General features: G+C 42.7%; 1 protein-coding gene across 1 annotated transcript in view; it reads left to right on the top strand.

Annotated features, from left to right (window-relative positions):
- Positions 1–15,697, top strand: part of piezo1 (piezo type mechanosensitive ion channel component 1 (Er blood group)) — a 308,724-nt gene that overhangs the window by 166,356 nt on the left and 126,671 nt on the right. Inside the window, exons 20-24 of the mRNA XM_070977141.1 lie at positions 7,287–7,412; positions 8,989–9,189; positions 9,473–9,677; positions 10,903–11,007; positions 11,636–11,792. Of these exons, the coding sequence (XP_070833242.1) occupies positions 7,287–7,412; positions 8,989–9,189; positions 9,473–9,677; positions 10,903–11,007; positions 11,636–11,792 (794 nt within the window). The remainder of the gene's footprint in view (positions 1–7,286; positions 7,413–8,988; positions 9,190–9,472; positions 9,678–10,902; positions 11,008–11,635; positions 11,793–15,697) is intronic.

The following is a 15,697-nucleotide window of genomic DNA, read 5'->3' as shown; positions in this document are numbered from 1 at the left end:
GTCTACAAGCTTGTTGATGTTGTCAGTGGGCCATCCCACTCTTTGGTCAGAGCCTGGGCTAACTCCTGTAGGGTTTGAGGAATATTGTCCCTCTCATTGATGGCTCGGCCTAAGGCATCCCAGACATGCTCAATAGGGTTCATATCAGGGGAGCAAGTGGGCCATTGCATCTGCTGCACCCCCTCTGCATCAAGGTATTCTCTCACAGCAGCTGCCCTATGTGCTCTGGAGTTGTCGTCTTGCAGATTAAAGTTGTTCCCATAGACCCATCTTGCATGTGGGAGGCAATGGCTCTCCAGGTTGTCCCTGTACACAATGCCATTGACCTTTCCATCCAGCATTACAAATGGTGTCTCTCCTCCATAATGAATACCGGCCCATTCCATAACTGAGCTGCCACCAGCTTGTGTGGTTTCCTTGTTGCAGTAATTGCAAAGGTATTCGCCATGTTATCGCCGAACACACTGTCTTCCATCTGTATGGTTAAGGATATACTGGCTCTCATCCATAAAGATAACATGTTGCCAGTGCCCAAGCTGTAATCTTTTGTGCTCCCTAGCCCAGCGAAGTCGAACAACTCTGTGTTGAACAGTTAGGTGTGGACACTTGGTCATTCTTTTTGCTCGGTAACCATGCCGAAGCAGCCTTCGATTTACAGTTTGGCGGGAAATGTTGATTCCATGGTGTCTTCTCCACAAACGACGAAGTCAGTTTGCTGGCATTTTCCTGTTTCTGCGGCACAGATTAAGCAGTTACCGATCATCTCAGTCAATACATTCTAGACATTCAGTCTAGTCAGTCATGGTCGTCCTGGAGATTTTCTTGGCCTCAAATGACCTTCCTCGATGAACTGCACCCCTGATATACCCTTAAGCAACAAAAATATATTTCTCAATATATTATGTGACAATATATTTGACGTGTATTCATATCTTGTGAAATTTTGATATATTTTAGATATATTATGTCATGATGTATTATAAAACAATGTATTATATCTGTAAGTGATATATTGTGGCATATATAAAAATACTGCAATTATGGCTGTTTTCATATATTAAATAAATACATTGTTATGTTATTTAATATATTGTTATTTATAGTGAAATATATCCCACATTATATGAGATTATATATTGGACTACACAGTGAATATATGTAAAAATATATGTCAAATTACATGAGATAATAAACCTCAATGTACAAGAAAATATAATCAGATATATATGGGAACATATAAGTCTCAAATATGTTGAAAAATATATATGTTATTATATATGATTTATATTAAAAAAATATATCTAATTATATATTGTAGACACGTGCACGCTTCCATTCCACCTTTCACTCTGCTGCCTGCCTGCCTGCCTGCCTATGTATTGCAATACATCCCACATTATATGAGATTATATATTGAAATACACAATGAATATATGTAAAAATATATGTGAAATTATATGGGACAATAAACCTCAATGTACAAGAAAATATAACTAGACAATTTCCCCTGGGGACATTTTGAAAGGGCCATGGGGGCTACTGCCGGAGTGTGTACATTCTTCAGATTTCAAACAATTAATGCTAAGCTAACATTAGCATGTCAAATAACACATTAAAAAGATCTCAAACACCATTAGAATGCATTTAAGAATCATTTTACCATAAGTTAGCATGTTAGCATTAGCATGCTAATCATTAGCACAGTAGCAACCAACCTGATATCAAAAGTCAAACCTGTATGTACCAACAAGTTCAAAGGACCTCATGTTAGCATTAGCCGCTGTTATCATTGTGGCTAATGCTAACAGGCCATCGTCACTGATTACATTACTAACATTTCAAACTCACCAGTAATAGTAAGTAAGAAGAGTGGCTCGTTATCAAGCCACTGCAGAGCTTGATGACGAGCTGATCATTGGATCCAGGTGTGTTGGAGCAGGAAACTTTAAAATAAAACATTTCCAAAAAGAATCAGAATCAGCGTTCCTTTACAGATGTAGCGGCCTCGAATTTCCCCTAATCTCGTGCTGGGGCCCTGGCGGGTCCGTGACCAGTCCCTGCTCTGCAGTAGGCGGGTTCGTGACTGTAATGAGATCCCCTGCGATGACGTCATCGCCGCGGGGGCAACTCGTAACGCCCCTAAGCTCCATTTGCGGAAACTACCTGCACTCACTCGATCAGTCCACCAGGAGGAGCAGTCATTGTAATTGGTTACTTCTTGGATCTGCTCTTCTTGGATCTGCTCATCTGCCCATCCTGCCTTTTCCTCCACATCTCTCACCACCTTTGGAGAGGCTCCCAGCGCATCTTCGCGTGCCGAGTGATTTGTGCCCAGAAAATTAATCATGAATAACAGAAGTTGTGCGTCGCGTTTTTCTAGCATTTTGAACTGCTAAACAGTTAAATGTTTAATACTCTGCCTGATTCGCAGAGCCACTCTGCTTTTCAGTTGGTGGGTTTCCTGTTTGTAGCGCATTTTAGATTTGTGGGTCGCTATTTGATGCGGCGACCAGCAATACGCAGAGTCCTGTATGTGTGTGTACTGTATATTACTGGACAGAAATCATTTACAGTGCGCTGAAGAGGGAGGGATGGGAGGATGAAATGCCAATTTCAGCCTGTGATCTGTTAATGTCTGACTGAACAGCTTCATGGAAGTGATATTTTACAGTTCTACATATTTTAATCTAACGAAATTCATTAAAACAAGTCACTTGGTGCTTTCAAAGTCATGTCATTGAGCTGAAAGGTTCCAGATTTCGTTTGCCTTCACAGGCGGCTGCGGAGCACAGCAGACGGCTCGCACTGCGATGTTCAACATCATAGGCTTAATATACTGTACTTAATTATCACTGATCTTTTTCATCACTCTGTCTGTGTGACTGTCTGTGTCCTCCTCTATGTGTCTCTGTCTCTTTTTTCAGACTGTTCACGCAATGAATATAAACAGTAACTATTAAAAAAAAAGTTATAGTTGCGGGAAAACATAGTACTCAGAAGCACACCAATAATGCATTTTTTTACGTCATGTTAGACCAGGCAGACAGGTTCTTACTACAACATCAACTCTCCCTCCGCAGCCAGCGAGCCTCATCCCCCGCACGGACACCTACATTGAATCATGAATAATCCTAATGGGCCAATCAGACCAATGAAAAAAAAACAATGTTGTGGGGCATAAAGGGCCAATGGGCCGATGTAGATGGGCCAATCTACTTGTTTTTATTGGCCACTCAGTTAACACACACACATGAAAACGGACAATAAACAGTGAAATCAGTATCATGAGTAATTATTTGCATTACAGTGTATCCTTTGTTCTAACTCAATGGATGGTCGCCAGCCAAACAGGCTCCTAGCCCCCACTGTCCCACAGACTAGCTATGGCCAGTAAAATAGGTGGAGGGCTGAGGGGAGCGCGTACCTCCAGTAATTAAAAATCAATTTGTGCCACAGATATTAATATTGTGTCGCTGGCTACTTTATAGACTTCACTAAATGTTTCCATTACACTTAATTACATTTATGGATAAGCCAACTTTCCCATCTCCCTCATGCATCAAAATGTATATTATCAGGCCGACCAGGAAATCTTGCGATCACAAAACTTAGCGCATATTCAACCAATACTAATATGACTGTCTACTGGCCGCTTCCTGGTCTATTTCTGCAGAGAACTTCATACATGGGGCGGACGCTCTACCAACTGCTCCAAATCTCCGGCACATGATTTTGTAACTTTGAGCTGATGCTTTTCATTCACAAGTTAAAACTTTTTTTTTTTTAAGATGAGAACTGAATCTTTTCGACTGTTTCTGTAATGTGAAGTATACTTATTATCATATAGGAAGTGATTATATACAACTTTTTTACATGAGTTTGTTTTTTTTGATTGCAACAATCACAAAAAAATTCATACAGTATATTGTAAGAGAAAAACTTAGGAATTTTCTGTTGGCAAATAGAAAATATGCATTAAAACAGGCTGATGGAAACACACATTTAAGACTTTTTTAAGACTTTGTGCGAAAAATATTTCTCTAAGTTGATTTAAATAATCAACGTAAAATAGTTGAGTAACTGTGACTGCCTAACTACAAATAAGCCTTCTAAAGCAGATGAATGTAGTTGAGTAAAAATCTTTGCCCTTGAGATGTGTTCCTGCGAGGGACACGCCATCTCTTGGTGACACCCTGCAATTGAATGAAGAGGCGTGTTTATAGTGGATTCTGCGCACACCCCCAAGAGGAGGGGGGGGACTGGTAGCTGGCTGGCAGCCGGCTGTGAGTCGGCTGGGAGCTGGATGGCCTCTGGCTGGGAGGGGAAATTCGAGGCTGCTGCATCTTATTGATGCAGCAGCATCAATAAGATGCTTTTTAAAAATTGTTAAAAATTGTTTTAAAAATTGTTTAAAAAGACAACTGCCCTTCATTGTAATAAAAACAGAACAATCCCTCAGTGGGGGAAAAAAAAACAGATCCAGAAGTCCAGAAGTGCACACATGCCAACTTATCAAGGTGTGATCCCTAGTTGCACCCAATTAATTTTAAGAAGGAAAGACCAAAAGGAATAAAAACAATGATTTGATTTGGGAGGTGTGGGTTGATGAGGTGATGATACAGCAACACTGGCCTCATATCCACCTTCACCTTCATAGCTTGACAAGCTTGAGCTTGTGATCTTGTCGAATATGAGGGTCTTCACAGTAAGTGAACACTCTTCACACTAAGAGTGATGGAATTTCTGGAAAATATGGCCCACCGAATTTACTAGAACAGGACTGCAAACAAGTTGTAAATACATAATATGCAAAAAAAGAGAGAGAGAAGGGATTTAGACACTTCTCCCCTCCAAGACACTACAAAGGATCACCCTGAGAGGTAGGACTCAAACCAGCAGAGAGCAGATCCTGAGAAGCCAAGCTCAGGGAGTGTAAAGAGGAGGATTTGGTGCTTAACTGTGTCAAAAGCAGCCGAGGTCAAGCGAAAGTAGAACAGAAGACTGACCAGTAGCTCTAGCTGATCTTAGTGTTTCCGCGACAGATAAGAGCGCAGTCTGTGTTTGAAACCAGATTGGCTAGGATCATGCAGGTCGTTCTCAGAAAGGAATTCAGAGACTTGATTAAGATGGTGCGTTCAAAAATTTTGGAAAGGAAAGTGAGGAGTGAAACCGGCCTATAATTTTCAACCTGAGATGGGTTGAGTGCAGGTTTCTTTAGCAGTGGGGTAACTCGGGGGGTAAGGCGATAAGTGTCGGCGAGATGGCCTGCAGGAGGTTGTAGGGTATAGGGTCCAATGGACAGGCAGTAGGGTGAGAGTCAAGCAGTAGGTTGGAGACTTGCTCCTCTGTGACGGGAAAATGAGGAGACTGAGGTCCTGTTAGCCGATGGTATCCTACTGAGTTTGGCAGGCTCAGAGAACTGGTTACTAATGTTCGAAACCTTATCGGTAAAGAAGGATGCAAAGTGATTGGGTGAATTTGGTGAATTTCCAGTCTTTGGACATTAGTGCACCCGTGCCACCTCAACATCCATCAGAACGAGGTGTGCAGGAGAAAGTAGTCAGTTAAGAGCGCAGCTGGTGTGGCTGTGTTTTCATGGACGGATCCGTCAGTTTTAGTACCTGTATTTGATGTAGATTTGCAAGTGCTTGGAAAAAACCTGTTTTGTTTACAGCAGACTGGCAAATCCATAGGCCAAAGGAAAAAGCAGAGGGATTAGCTGAGGTTTTTCTGAATGAGTAATGGTTCTCAGGATTGCGTTGCCTTTTAGGCCAGAATGCGTTTTTTTGCATGCCCTGGAAGAGTGGGATATATTGGTAGCACATGGTGTGTGCGCAGGAAGGCAGCGGGAGTAGTGTAAGTGGTGGTTACCTGTGTCCTTGCTCAGTAGACTTGCGCAAGTAGACTTGACGGTCTTTCCCCAAAAGGGTCTTCACACAAAAGGGTCTTCACCCAAGAAGGGCTGACCTACATGGGGTGACGCTGACGTTAACGCTGATGTGCGTGAAACAAAGAAAGACATCCCTTTTATTGTTGCACAACACAACATGCTACACACACGCCATGCATTGGTGAAATTCTTCCTCTGCTTTTGACCCATCCCGGCAAGTCCTTCCTCCGTGGCATACCAAGAGCATTGGGCTGCTAGCTGACCAGCGCCTGGGGACCCAGTTTCTTTTTTCACCATTGGTCAGGTGGTGATCTTCTTGCATTTTTTAGTGTTTTTTTTTTTTTTAAGGAGGATACCCCAGGTGAGCACGGGGAGAACATGCACAGAAAGGCCCCTTTCCTCGAGCAGCAGGCGATGAAGGCATGGTGGAGGACACGCCCCCGGTGCCCACAGTGCCCCAGGCGGGAATCAAACCCGGGACTTTCTAGCTACAAATACAGGAAATAAAGGAAATGCCACAGCTGTGTCCCTTCATAGCTCGTTGCCAGGGCTGAACCTGCCCTTTTCAGATTTCCACAGCAAAGCAACAGATAGAGGGTATCACCTGCGTCAGATGACCCACCTATCAAAACTCAGAGAGTGAGAATATGAAGTGCTCAGTGGCAGGCCAGGGTGTAGGCTGAAGGCTAGTATGCTGTGCCAAAGGCTGGAGCCTAGCAGGCTGGCAGTCAGGTTGTTGCCAGCTGGCAGGGATGCAGACTGGAGGTTAGCAGGCCGGGGTGAGGGTTGGAGGCTAGCATATTGGAAGCTAGCAGGCTGGGAAGCAGGCTGGAGATTAGCATGCTGAAAACTAGCTGACTGTGAATCAGGTTGAGATTCAGGGGTGTAATTACCCACCCAGGTAACAAAGACCTTAGTCATGTCTTAGAGCACACTTCCTTGCCAGGATGTGTGTATGAGGTTAGGCAGGGAAGTCAGATCTGAAAATTGGAATTCTCATCATCTGACCCAAGGAGTGTTAGTGTCATTGGTACAGATCAACACACTATCTATCTACTAAGCTATCAGTAAGACATGATATGTTATTATCCCTTTTTTTCCCAAAACAAAATAATTGACCCCAGTCATGTCTGATCAATAGATAGGCATTGCCAAGACTGTAGCATTGCTCAACTTTTCAACAGAAGCAAATCCCACTGGTGTAAGAGACAGTATATACTATGTCTTAATCCAAAGTAACATCTCTGAACTAGATGCCTTATAATAAAAAGAGAAGGAATATCAAGAAAAGGGAACTGGGACTGGAAGAAAAGGGAAGCATCATGACCATCACTAATCCTGACTGGTTCCTCTATAGTGTTTTTCAGCTGGTATTTCTTTTCTCTTTTCCTCACAGCCTCTAACAAATGAAACCAATCTGTTGCCAGAGGAGATGATGAACTCCTCTCTGTATATGGAGCCAGTGGATCCAGCCAACTGGTTTGGCATCAGGAAAGATGCCACTGTACTAGGATACAGCAAGGTATATTCAATATATGTACATATGTTTCCAAGTTTAGTGTAAAAAAAAAATAATGATATCCAAAACTAACCATTGCTTTGCCAGGCACATAGATGTGTTTCAATGTATATGTGTGTGTGTGTGTGTGTGTGTGTGTGTGTGTGTGTGTGTGTGTGTGTGTGTGTGTGTGTGTGTGTGTGTCTGTCTGTCTGTCTGTCTGTCTGTCTGTCTATCTATCTATCTATCTATCTATCTATCTATCTATCTATCTATCTATCTATCTATCTATCTATCTATCTATCTATCTATCTATCTATCTGTGTTAGGTAAGTTTTAGGCAGGTGTGGAAAAAATGCTGTAAACTAAGAATGCTTAGATTTCAGAAATCTAAACCAAACCAATATTTGGTGTAACCAGCCTTTGCTTTCAAAACAACATCAATTCTTCTATGTACACTTGCACACAGTTTTTTGAAGGAACTCAGCTGGTAGGTTGTTCCAAACACGTTGGAGAACTAACCACAGATCTTCTGTGGATGTAGGCTTCCTCAAATCCTACTGTCTCTTCGTGTAATCCCAGACAGACTTGGTGATGTCCAGATCGGGGCTCTGTGGGGGCCATACCATCACTCCCAGGATGTCGTTGTCCTGCTGCAGAATAAATTTGGGGCCAATCATATGCCTCCCTGATGGTATTGCATGATGGATAAGTATCTGCCTGTATTTCTCAGGACACCATTAATCCTGGCCACATCTCCAACTCCATTTGCAGAAACGCAGCCCCAAACTTGCAAGGAACCTCCACCAAGCTTCACTGTTGCCAGCAGACACTCATTATTGTACCACTCTCCAGCCCTTCGGCAGACAAACTGCCTTCTGCTACAGCCAAATATTTCAAATTTTGACTTGTCAGTCCAGAGCACCTGCTGCAATTTGTCTGCACCCCAGTTCTTATGTTTTTGTGCATAGTTGAATCACTTGGTCTTGTTTCCTGTTGGAGGTATGGCTTTTTGGCTGCAACTCTTCCATGAAGACCACTTCTGGCCAGACTTCTCTGGACAGTAGATGGATGAACCTGGGTCCCACTGGTTTTTGCCAGTTCCGAGTTGCTGGCACAGTTTCCTTGGCTGACCACTGCGTCTACAATCCTCAACGTTGCCCGTTTCTTTGTGTTTCTTCAAAAGAACTTGAACAGCACATCTTGAAATCCCAGTCTGCTTTGAAATCTTTGTCTGGGGAGACCTTGCTGATGCAGTATAACTATCTTGTGTCTTGTTGCTGTACTCAGCCTTGCCTCACCCAGTTTTATGCTTTCTACACAGCTGTTTCTGTTTCAGTTAATGACTGTTTCAACCTACATGTGAAATTGATGATCATTAGCACCTGTTTGGTATAATTGACTATAATCCTACAAAATCCCTAACTTTGTGCAAGTGTGTCTATAAGAATTGGTGCTGGTTTAAAGGCAAAGGGCAGTAACCACAAATTTTGATTTGATTTACATTTTTCTTTCTTTCTCTTCAAATGATTGATTTGTTTGATTAAACTTATATTGAACTAATGTCCTGAATGTTTTCTCTTTTTTTTGGTTTATGCAGAACCATTTAATAGTTCTGATGTTGTTGGTGTTTGAGGCAACAGTGTATCGTCACCAAGCTCATCACTACCGTCAGCTCCAACGATCTCCTCCCACCATCCTTGCTCTATTTCCCACCGCCACCAGGGACACTGTTGACCAGGGCCTCATACCCTGCTTAAAGTACCTGCTCAACTACACCTTCTACAAGTTTGGATTAGAGGTAGCGAGGAGATATCACTTCATCGCTGAATTGGGAATTTTTAGACCCAAATATAATAAAATGAGTAAAAGAAGGAAAAGAACATATAGAGTTTTTAATTACTGTATTTTGGAGATGTAATTCAAAAGAAAATGACAACCCAAAGTGAGTTCCTCTTGTACACTGTTTCACAGCATCAGTGTTTTGACTCCGGAAAAGAGAATGAGGCTGTAAAATAATAATTTAACCTTTTCCCTGCTTTTATTTAATTTCAATCTCCAAAAACCTACCCTCTTTCGTAAAGATTTGCTTCCTGATGACGGTGAACGTGATTGGTCAGCGGATGAACTTCTTGGTGATAATCCATGGTTGTTGGTTGGTTGCCATGTTGGTAAGGCGGAGACGTGCAGCTATTGCCAGCATCTGGCCCAGATATTGTCTCTTCCTCTCTGTCTTCATGATCTACCAGTATCTACTGTGTGTAGGCATACCGCCTGCTCTTTGCATAGGTGAGTCCTGATATGAAACTACAGTATGTAGTTGTATTGTAGGTGTCTGAGTAGAGCACCACTACTCTCCATAAATCAATAGCACAACAAATTGTTTATATTATAATAGAGCAAATATCAAAATAGGCTCTGAATTCCAAGTTTATTAGATATACCTGTACAATGTTAAGACAGTCAGCACAGTAGCCGTGCAAAAATCCTATTTTTGAAAATCTTCTGGAGAGCAGAAGTTCCATCCCACTTGTTGGCTAGCTTTCGGTTCTGAATTTCACAAGAACACTGCAGTCATTTTTGAGGCTATAGATAGTGGGGGCGTTATATTGGACTAAGAAGTGCTTTGTCCATCCCAATTATATCCAAAATGGGAACAGAATAATAGAAGCACCCCACCTCAGGTCTCAGTGTGTATTATTCTGGAGTTTATGAGTTCTGTCCATTTCAGGACTTCAATCATCTCATACACAGTACAATGAATGTTGAGCAAAGTAAACTTTAAATCAGGGGTGGGCAATTAATTTTTAAAAGGGGCCACATGAGAAACCTGAGCTGTGTTGGAGGGTCGAACCAACAATAACTTGAACTTAATTCTGCCCAATATTGATTTTCTCCCATTGCTGAGCATGCCTCCTCATGTGTGGAAAGTTCTTCTATTCGAGGGAAGAGTAAAACTCAAGCAGTGAGACTGACCTACAGTGCTATGCCAGAAGTGTGTCAGACTGCAGGTCAATGAGTTCCATCTGAACATTGTAGGTCTCATCCAAAGCCAGGGAAAAATAGTCAAAGTTGACCGCTCTGTTCTTCAGCTGAAGCTCCAGATTTCCCGCAATGTCCTTAACCCTCCTTGTTACAGTATGTCAGGAGGGCATGTTCTCCAATGCTCTTTTTTCTCTGGGCATATTAGTACTGCAGAGTCCAACAAACATTCTTTAATAAACTCTCCTTCAAAGAACAGAAAACAAACGGCATGCTTTTTAAAGTAAAAAGCATTCCATGCACAGCATAAATACTTTTTCATTTATCTTGTAATTTATTTTTGACCTCAAACAGGCCAGACAGTGATGCCCTAAGGGCTGGATGTGGCTCGCGGGCTGTAAAATGCCCAGCTCTGCTTTAGATTATGCCTCACATGGCATCACGTAGAACTCAGCAGAAAGTAAACTACTGTAGAAAATAAATAGTGAACCTATTTCTACCTATCTCTACTTCTGATGTTTTTGTCTTTTAGACTACCCCTGGCGGTGGAACACTCCAGTGTTGATGAACTCAGCTCTCATAAAATGGATCTATTTACCTGACTTCTACACTGTACCTAACTCCAAAAACCTCATAGGTCAGTTTGTGTGCATATGTCATTGTGTCTGTGTGTGTATCTGTATGCTGTTCATCACCGCTGTATGTCAATTCATTCATTCATTTATCTGTATCAACAAATCATGTCTTCCTTTCTCAGATAGTTACTTTGTCACTATATTGTGAAAACTTTGCTAGTTCTCAATTAGTGACACTGCAGAAAGACAAATTCAAATTTCCCAGGCTTTTTTTTTTTTCAACAGAAATACTGTTTGCACTCTGTAGAACCGATTAATTTCAAAGTTCTGCTTTACTTTACTTTTACTTTGGTTAAAAGCTACTGTCAATGAAGCAATACTTTATTGAGCCATCCACTGGCTCAAAGGGTATAATTCTTCCCCCGTCGTGTTGGTTTCCATGTGATACATCTTAGGAAGTATTGAGTTTCACTGAAAGTAGTTTCACAGTGAATGAAAGAAAGTACAAGCAACTGAAACTACAACCATACCTTCAGCAATTTTATTAATCTTTATTTAATTCAGTGTCACATAAGCTCAACCCATAATTCTATCTCAGTATCAGAATGGATGCTCTTAGGCAACAGTCAATTTTCTGGGCTTATAAAGATAATGGTGATGTGTACTTTGCTGTTGTGTGTGTGTCTACAGCGGACTTTGTTCTGCTGATGTGTGCATCCCAGCAATGGAAGGTGTTTGAGTGTGAGCACACGGAGGAGTGGATGGTACTGGCAGGGGAAAATACAGATGACCCTGACCCAATGGAAGGTCGATTGTTTAACCCTGCACCCAACTTCATCGACTGCAGGTAAATAAATGTCTCTTTAACCATCAGACTGTCTGATTTATGGCATCGCAGTTGAACCTAATGTGTATCTGCTGTGCTCCTGTCACTATTTGCTATGAGCTGTAGTTCTTCCAAACAGACAGACCCTTTGACTGTACTCAGTGTTCAGTTGCTTGTTATGCACGTGCTGGAAGTAGGACTCAGATGCAGAGACAATGTCTCACAGTTTATTAACAAAAGTGCAAACGGAAATATTATCAGCCAGACAGTGTAATTCAAGCGAAGATGTAGTCTCTGCTGGAGGACACTCGACAGCTTCTGTTAAGGAGAACACAAAACACTGTTAAAGGGAAGGCACTCAGGCAAAAAGGAAAAGAGGTGCTGGAGGAAAACTTGACAGACACGGTCAATGTCACTTATCTCCTTGTAGAAACAACGAAGATGCTGGAGCAAAAGAGAGCCAGTCAGTCACTGGAAACACAACAAAAATCTCCATTTGGGGAAAAGGCTCACAGGCAAACAAAACACAACAAGTGCTGGAGGAACTCGACAGTCACTGGTAAATAACAAAAATCTCTGTGAGGGAAAATGCTCACAGGCAGATAACAAAAACTCACAGGTAGAAACGGTAGCGCTGCACGAGGGCGAGGCGCAGAACATGTGGCAGGGGCTGTGGCGAGACACAAATGCATGAGCAAAGGATCATCTGGCACCAGAGTATGGGAGAAGCATGCTTAAGAAGGAGAACCCTAATGAGGGAAGATTAATGACAGGTGTGTTGGATCGCTGCTTGCCCCAGAGAAGATCAGCCCCGCTCCTGCTGTGCTCCAGCCCTGGAAACCCATAGGGGCAAAACAGAGCAGATATTCAAAAACCACAGCCACAACATCGCTTGCGCTTAGTGCGCAAGCACCGACCGTGCATGCAGCCTGTTGCAGTCGCTCCTGTTTCTTTTCTTAGTTTTACTAATTCTTTTGCTTTATTCTTTATTATTAATACCTGCAATTTTACGACAGTCATTTTGAAGCTGTGCCCTCTCCAAACATGTTGGCCGAGAGAGTTCTGCTTTGTTTTTTCACTTTGGAGTTACTACTCTAATTGGGACACAGCACAGATGCAGTGCAGTGCATTGTTTACTCTAGAGATCAGCTGATCGCGCTGAGGCCGGCCGGCTTGTCGACCAGAACTTCAGAGATCCCCACTGAAATCTGGAGGAAAACACACAGAGGATGCAGGGGAGGATAGAAACAGCGGAGGAAAAGAGCTGGGTCGAGACAACAGAGTCTTATTGAGAAGAGGAGATATAAGCCGTGTCTCCCCTCTCTCATCATGGGCAACGTGAGGTCGCTGGCGAATAAGGTGGATGAGCTAACAGCACTCACCAAGAGTCAGATGGAGTACCGGGAGTGCAGTCTGATTTGTCTTTCTGAGGTGATGGTGTAATCCTGGTCACATTACCATCAAGGAACGTATCTGTTGACTGGACATTGAACTGTTGGCTGTTGGGCTCAGGCCATATTATTTGCCAAGGGAGTTTGCACATGCCATCATTGTTGCTGTTTACACCCCCCCCCCCCCCCCCGCCAACCCGACGTCGGCATGTGACGTCATTCAGTCTGCCGTGGCCTGTCTGCAAACTCAACACCCGAGTGTTCAGTTCAATTCAATTTTATTTGTATAGTGCCAAATCACAACAGAAGTTGTCTCAGGACACTTTCCATATAGAGCTGGTACAGACCAAGCTCTTTTATCTACAGAAAACCAACAATTCCCCCATGAGCAAGCACTTGGTGACAGTGGCGAGGAAAAACTTCCTTTTAACAGGCAGAAACCTCGGGCAGAACCAGACTCTGGGTGGGCGGCCATCTGCCTCGACCGGTTGGGTGAGAGAGGGAGCGCAAGAGAGGGAGAGTGAGACAGGCACAGACAGACAGACAGACAGACAGACAGACAGACAGACAGACAGAAATGCAGTCAGAGAGAGAGAGAGACAGAGAGAGACAGAGACAGAGAGACAGACATGCAGTCACAGTAACAGTGACAGTGGATGTAATAACAGTAGTAGCAGTTGCAGTGGATGTCAGGCAGGGCCAAGGCGGGAGACGCAGCTGCAATCCACAATCCAGATTCAGCCACTGTGTAACCCGCAAGACGACAAAGCACAGAGACTCCGGGGAAGGAGCTAAGTTAGTAACAAGCCGTGGTAGGACATGAAAGCGTTCAGGGACAGAAGGACAGAGGAGCTCGGTGTATCTTTGGAGGTCCCCCGACAGTCTAATCCTATAGCAGCGTAACTACGGGCTGGTCCAGGACAAGCCTGAGCCAGCCCTAACTATAAGCTTTATCAAAGAGGAAAGTTTTAAGCCTACTCTTAAATGTAGAGACAGTGTCTGCCTCCCGGACAAAGACTGGAAGATGGTTCCACAGGAGAGGAGCTTGATAGCTAAATGCTCTGACTCCTGTTCTGCTTTTTGAGACTTTAGGAACCATAAGTAGACCTGCATTCTGGGAACGCAGTGTTCGAGTAGGGCAATAAGGTACTATGAGCTCTTTAAGATAAGAAGGTGCCTGGCCATTCATGGCTTTGTAAGTAAGAAGGAGAATTTTAAACTCTATTCTAAACTTTACAGGGAGCCAGTGCAGAGCGGCTAGTATTGGAGAAATATGATCTCGCTCCCTGGTTTTTGTCAGGACATTTGCTGCAGCGTTCTGGAGCAACTGAAGAATATTCAGCAACGAATTTGGGCAGCCTGATAGTAAAGAATTGCAATAATCTAGCCTGGAAGTTACGAATGCATGGACTAGTTTTTCTGCATCACTTTGAGACAAAATATGCCTGATTTTTGCGATATTATGTAGGTGAAAAAAGGCTGTCCTTGAAATTTGTTTTACATGGGAGTGAAAGGACATGTCTTGGTCAAAGATAACTCCCAGATTCTTTACAGTGGTGCTGGAGGCCAGCGCAATGCCATCCATAGCTGCTATGTCATCAGAAAGTGACTTTCTAAGATGTTTAGGGCCTACTACTATAACTTCAGTTTTGTCTGAGTTTAGCATCAAAAAATTGCAGGTCATCCAGGTCTTTATGTCATGAAGACATGCTTGTAGTCTAGTTAACTGACTGGTTTCTTCTGGCTTCATTGATAAATATAGCTGGGTATCACCTGCATAGCAATGAAAATGTATTGAGTGCTTCCTGATAATCTTACCTAAAGGAAGCATATATAAGGTGAATAGAATTGGTCCAAGCACAGAACCCTGGGGGAACTCCATAGCTGACTTTAGTGAGCACAGAGGAGTCGTCATTAACGCGTACAAACTGAGAGCGATCTGACAAGTAGGATTTAAACCAGTTTAGCGCAGTTCCCTTAATGCCAATGAAGTGTTCCAGTGTCTGCAATAGGATGCCATGGTCAATGGTGTCAAATGCAGCACTAAGATCCAATAAGACTAGTACAGAGACAAATCCTTTATCAGATGCAATTAGAAGGTCATTTGTAACTTTAACCAGTGCTGTCTCTGTGCTATGATGTACTCTAAATCCTGACGAAATCCTCAAATAAACTATTATTGTTTAGAAAGTCGCACAGCTGATTGGCAACTGCTTTCTCAAGAGTTTTTGAGAGAAAGGGAAGGTTGGATATCGGTCTATAGTTGGCTAAAACCCCTGGATCAAGAGTAGGCTTTTTCAGTAGCGGTTTTATCACAGCTACTTTAAAGGACTGTGGTACGTAGCCTGTTGATAAAGAGAGATTGATCATGTCTAAAACTGAAGAGTCAATTAGAGGTAATACTTCTTTAAACAGCTTAGTCGGGATAGGATCTAAAATACAGGTTGATGATTTTGATGATGAAATTATTGAAATTAGTTGATGAGGGTCAACAGGAGTAAAACAGTCTAAAACTGCGACAGACTGAGTAACAGT

The sequence above is a fragment of the Chaetodon trifascialis genome, chromosome 13 (assembly GCF_039877785.1).
Source record: "Chaetodon trifascialis isolate fChaTrf1 chromosome 13, fChaTrf1.hap1, whole genome shotgun sequence".
NCBI lineage: Eukaryota > Metazoa > Chordata > Actinopteri > Chaetodontiformes > Chaetodontidae > Chaetodon > Chaetodon trifascialis.
This window is presented reverse-complemented; position numbering and strand designations above follow the sequence as displayed.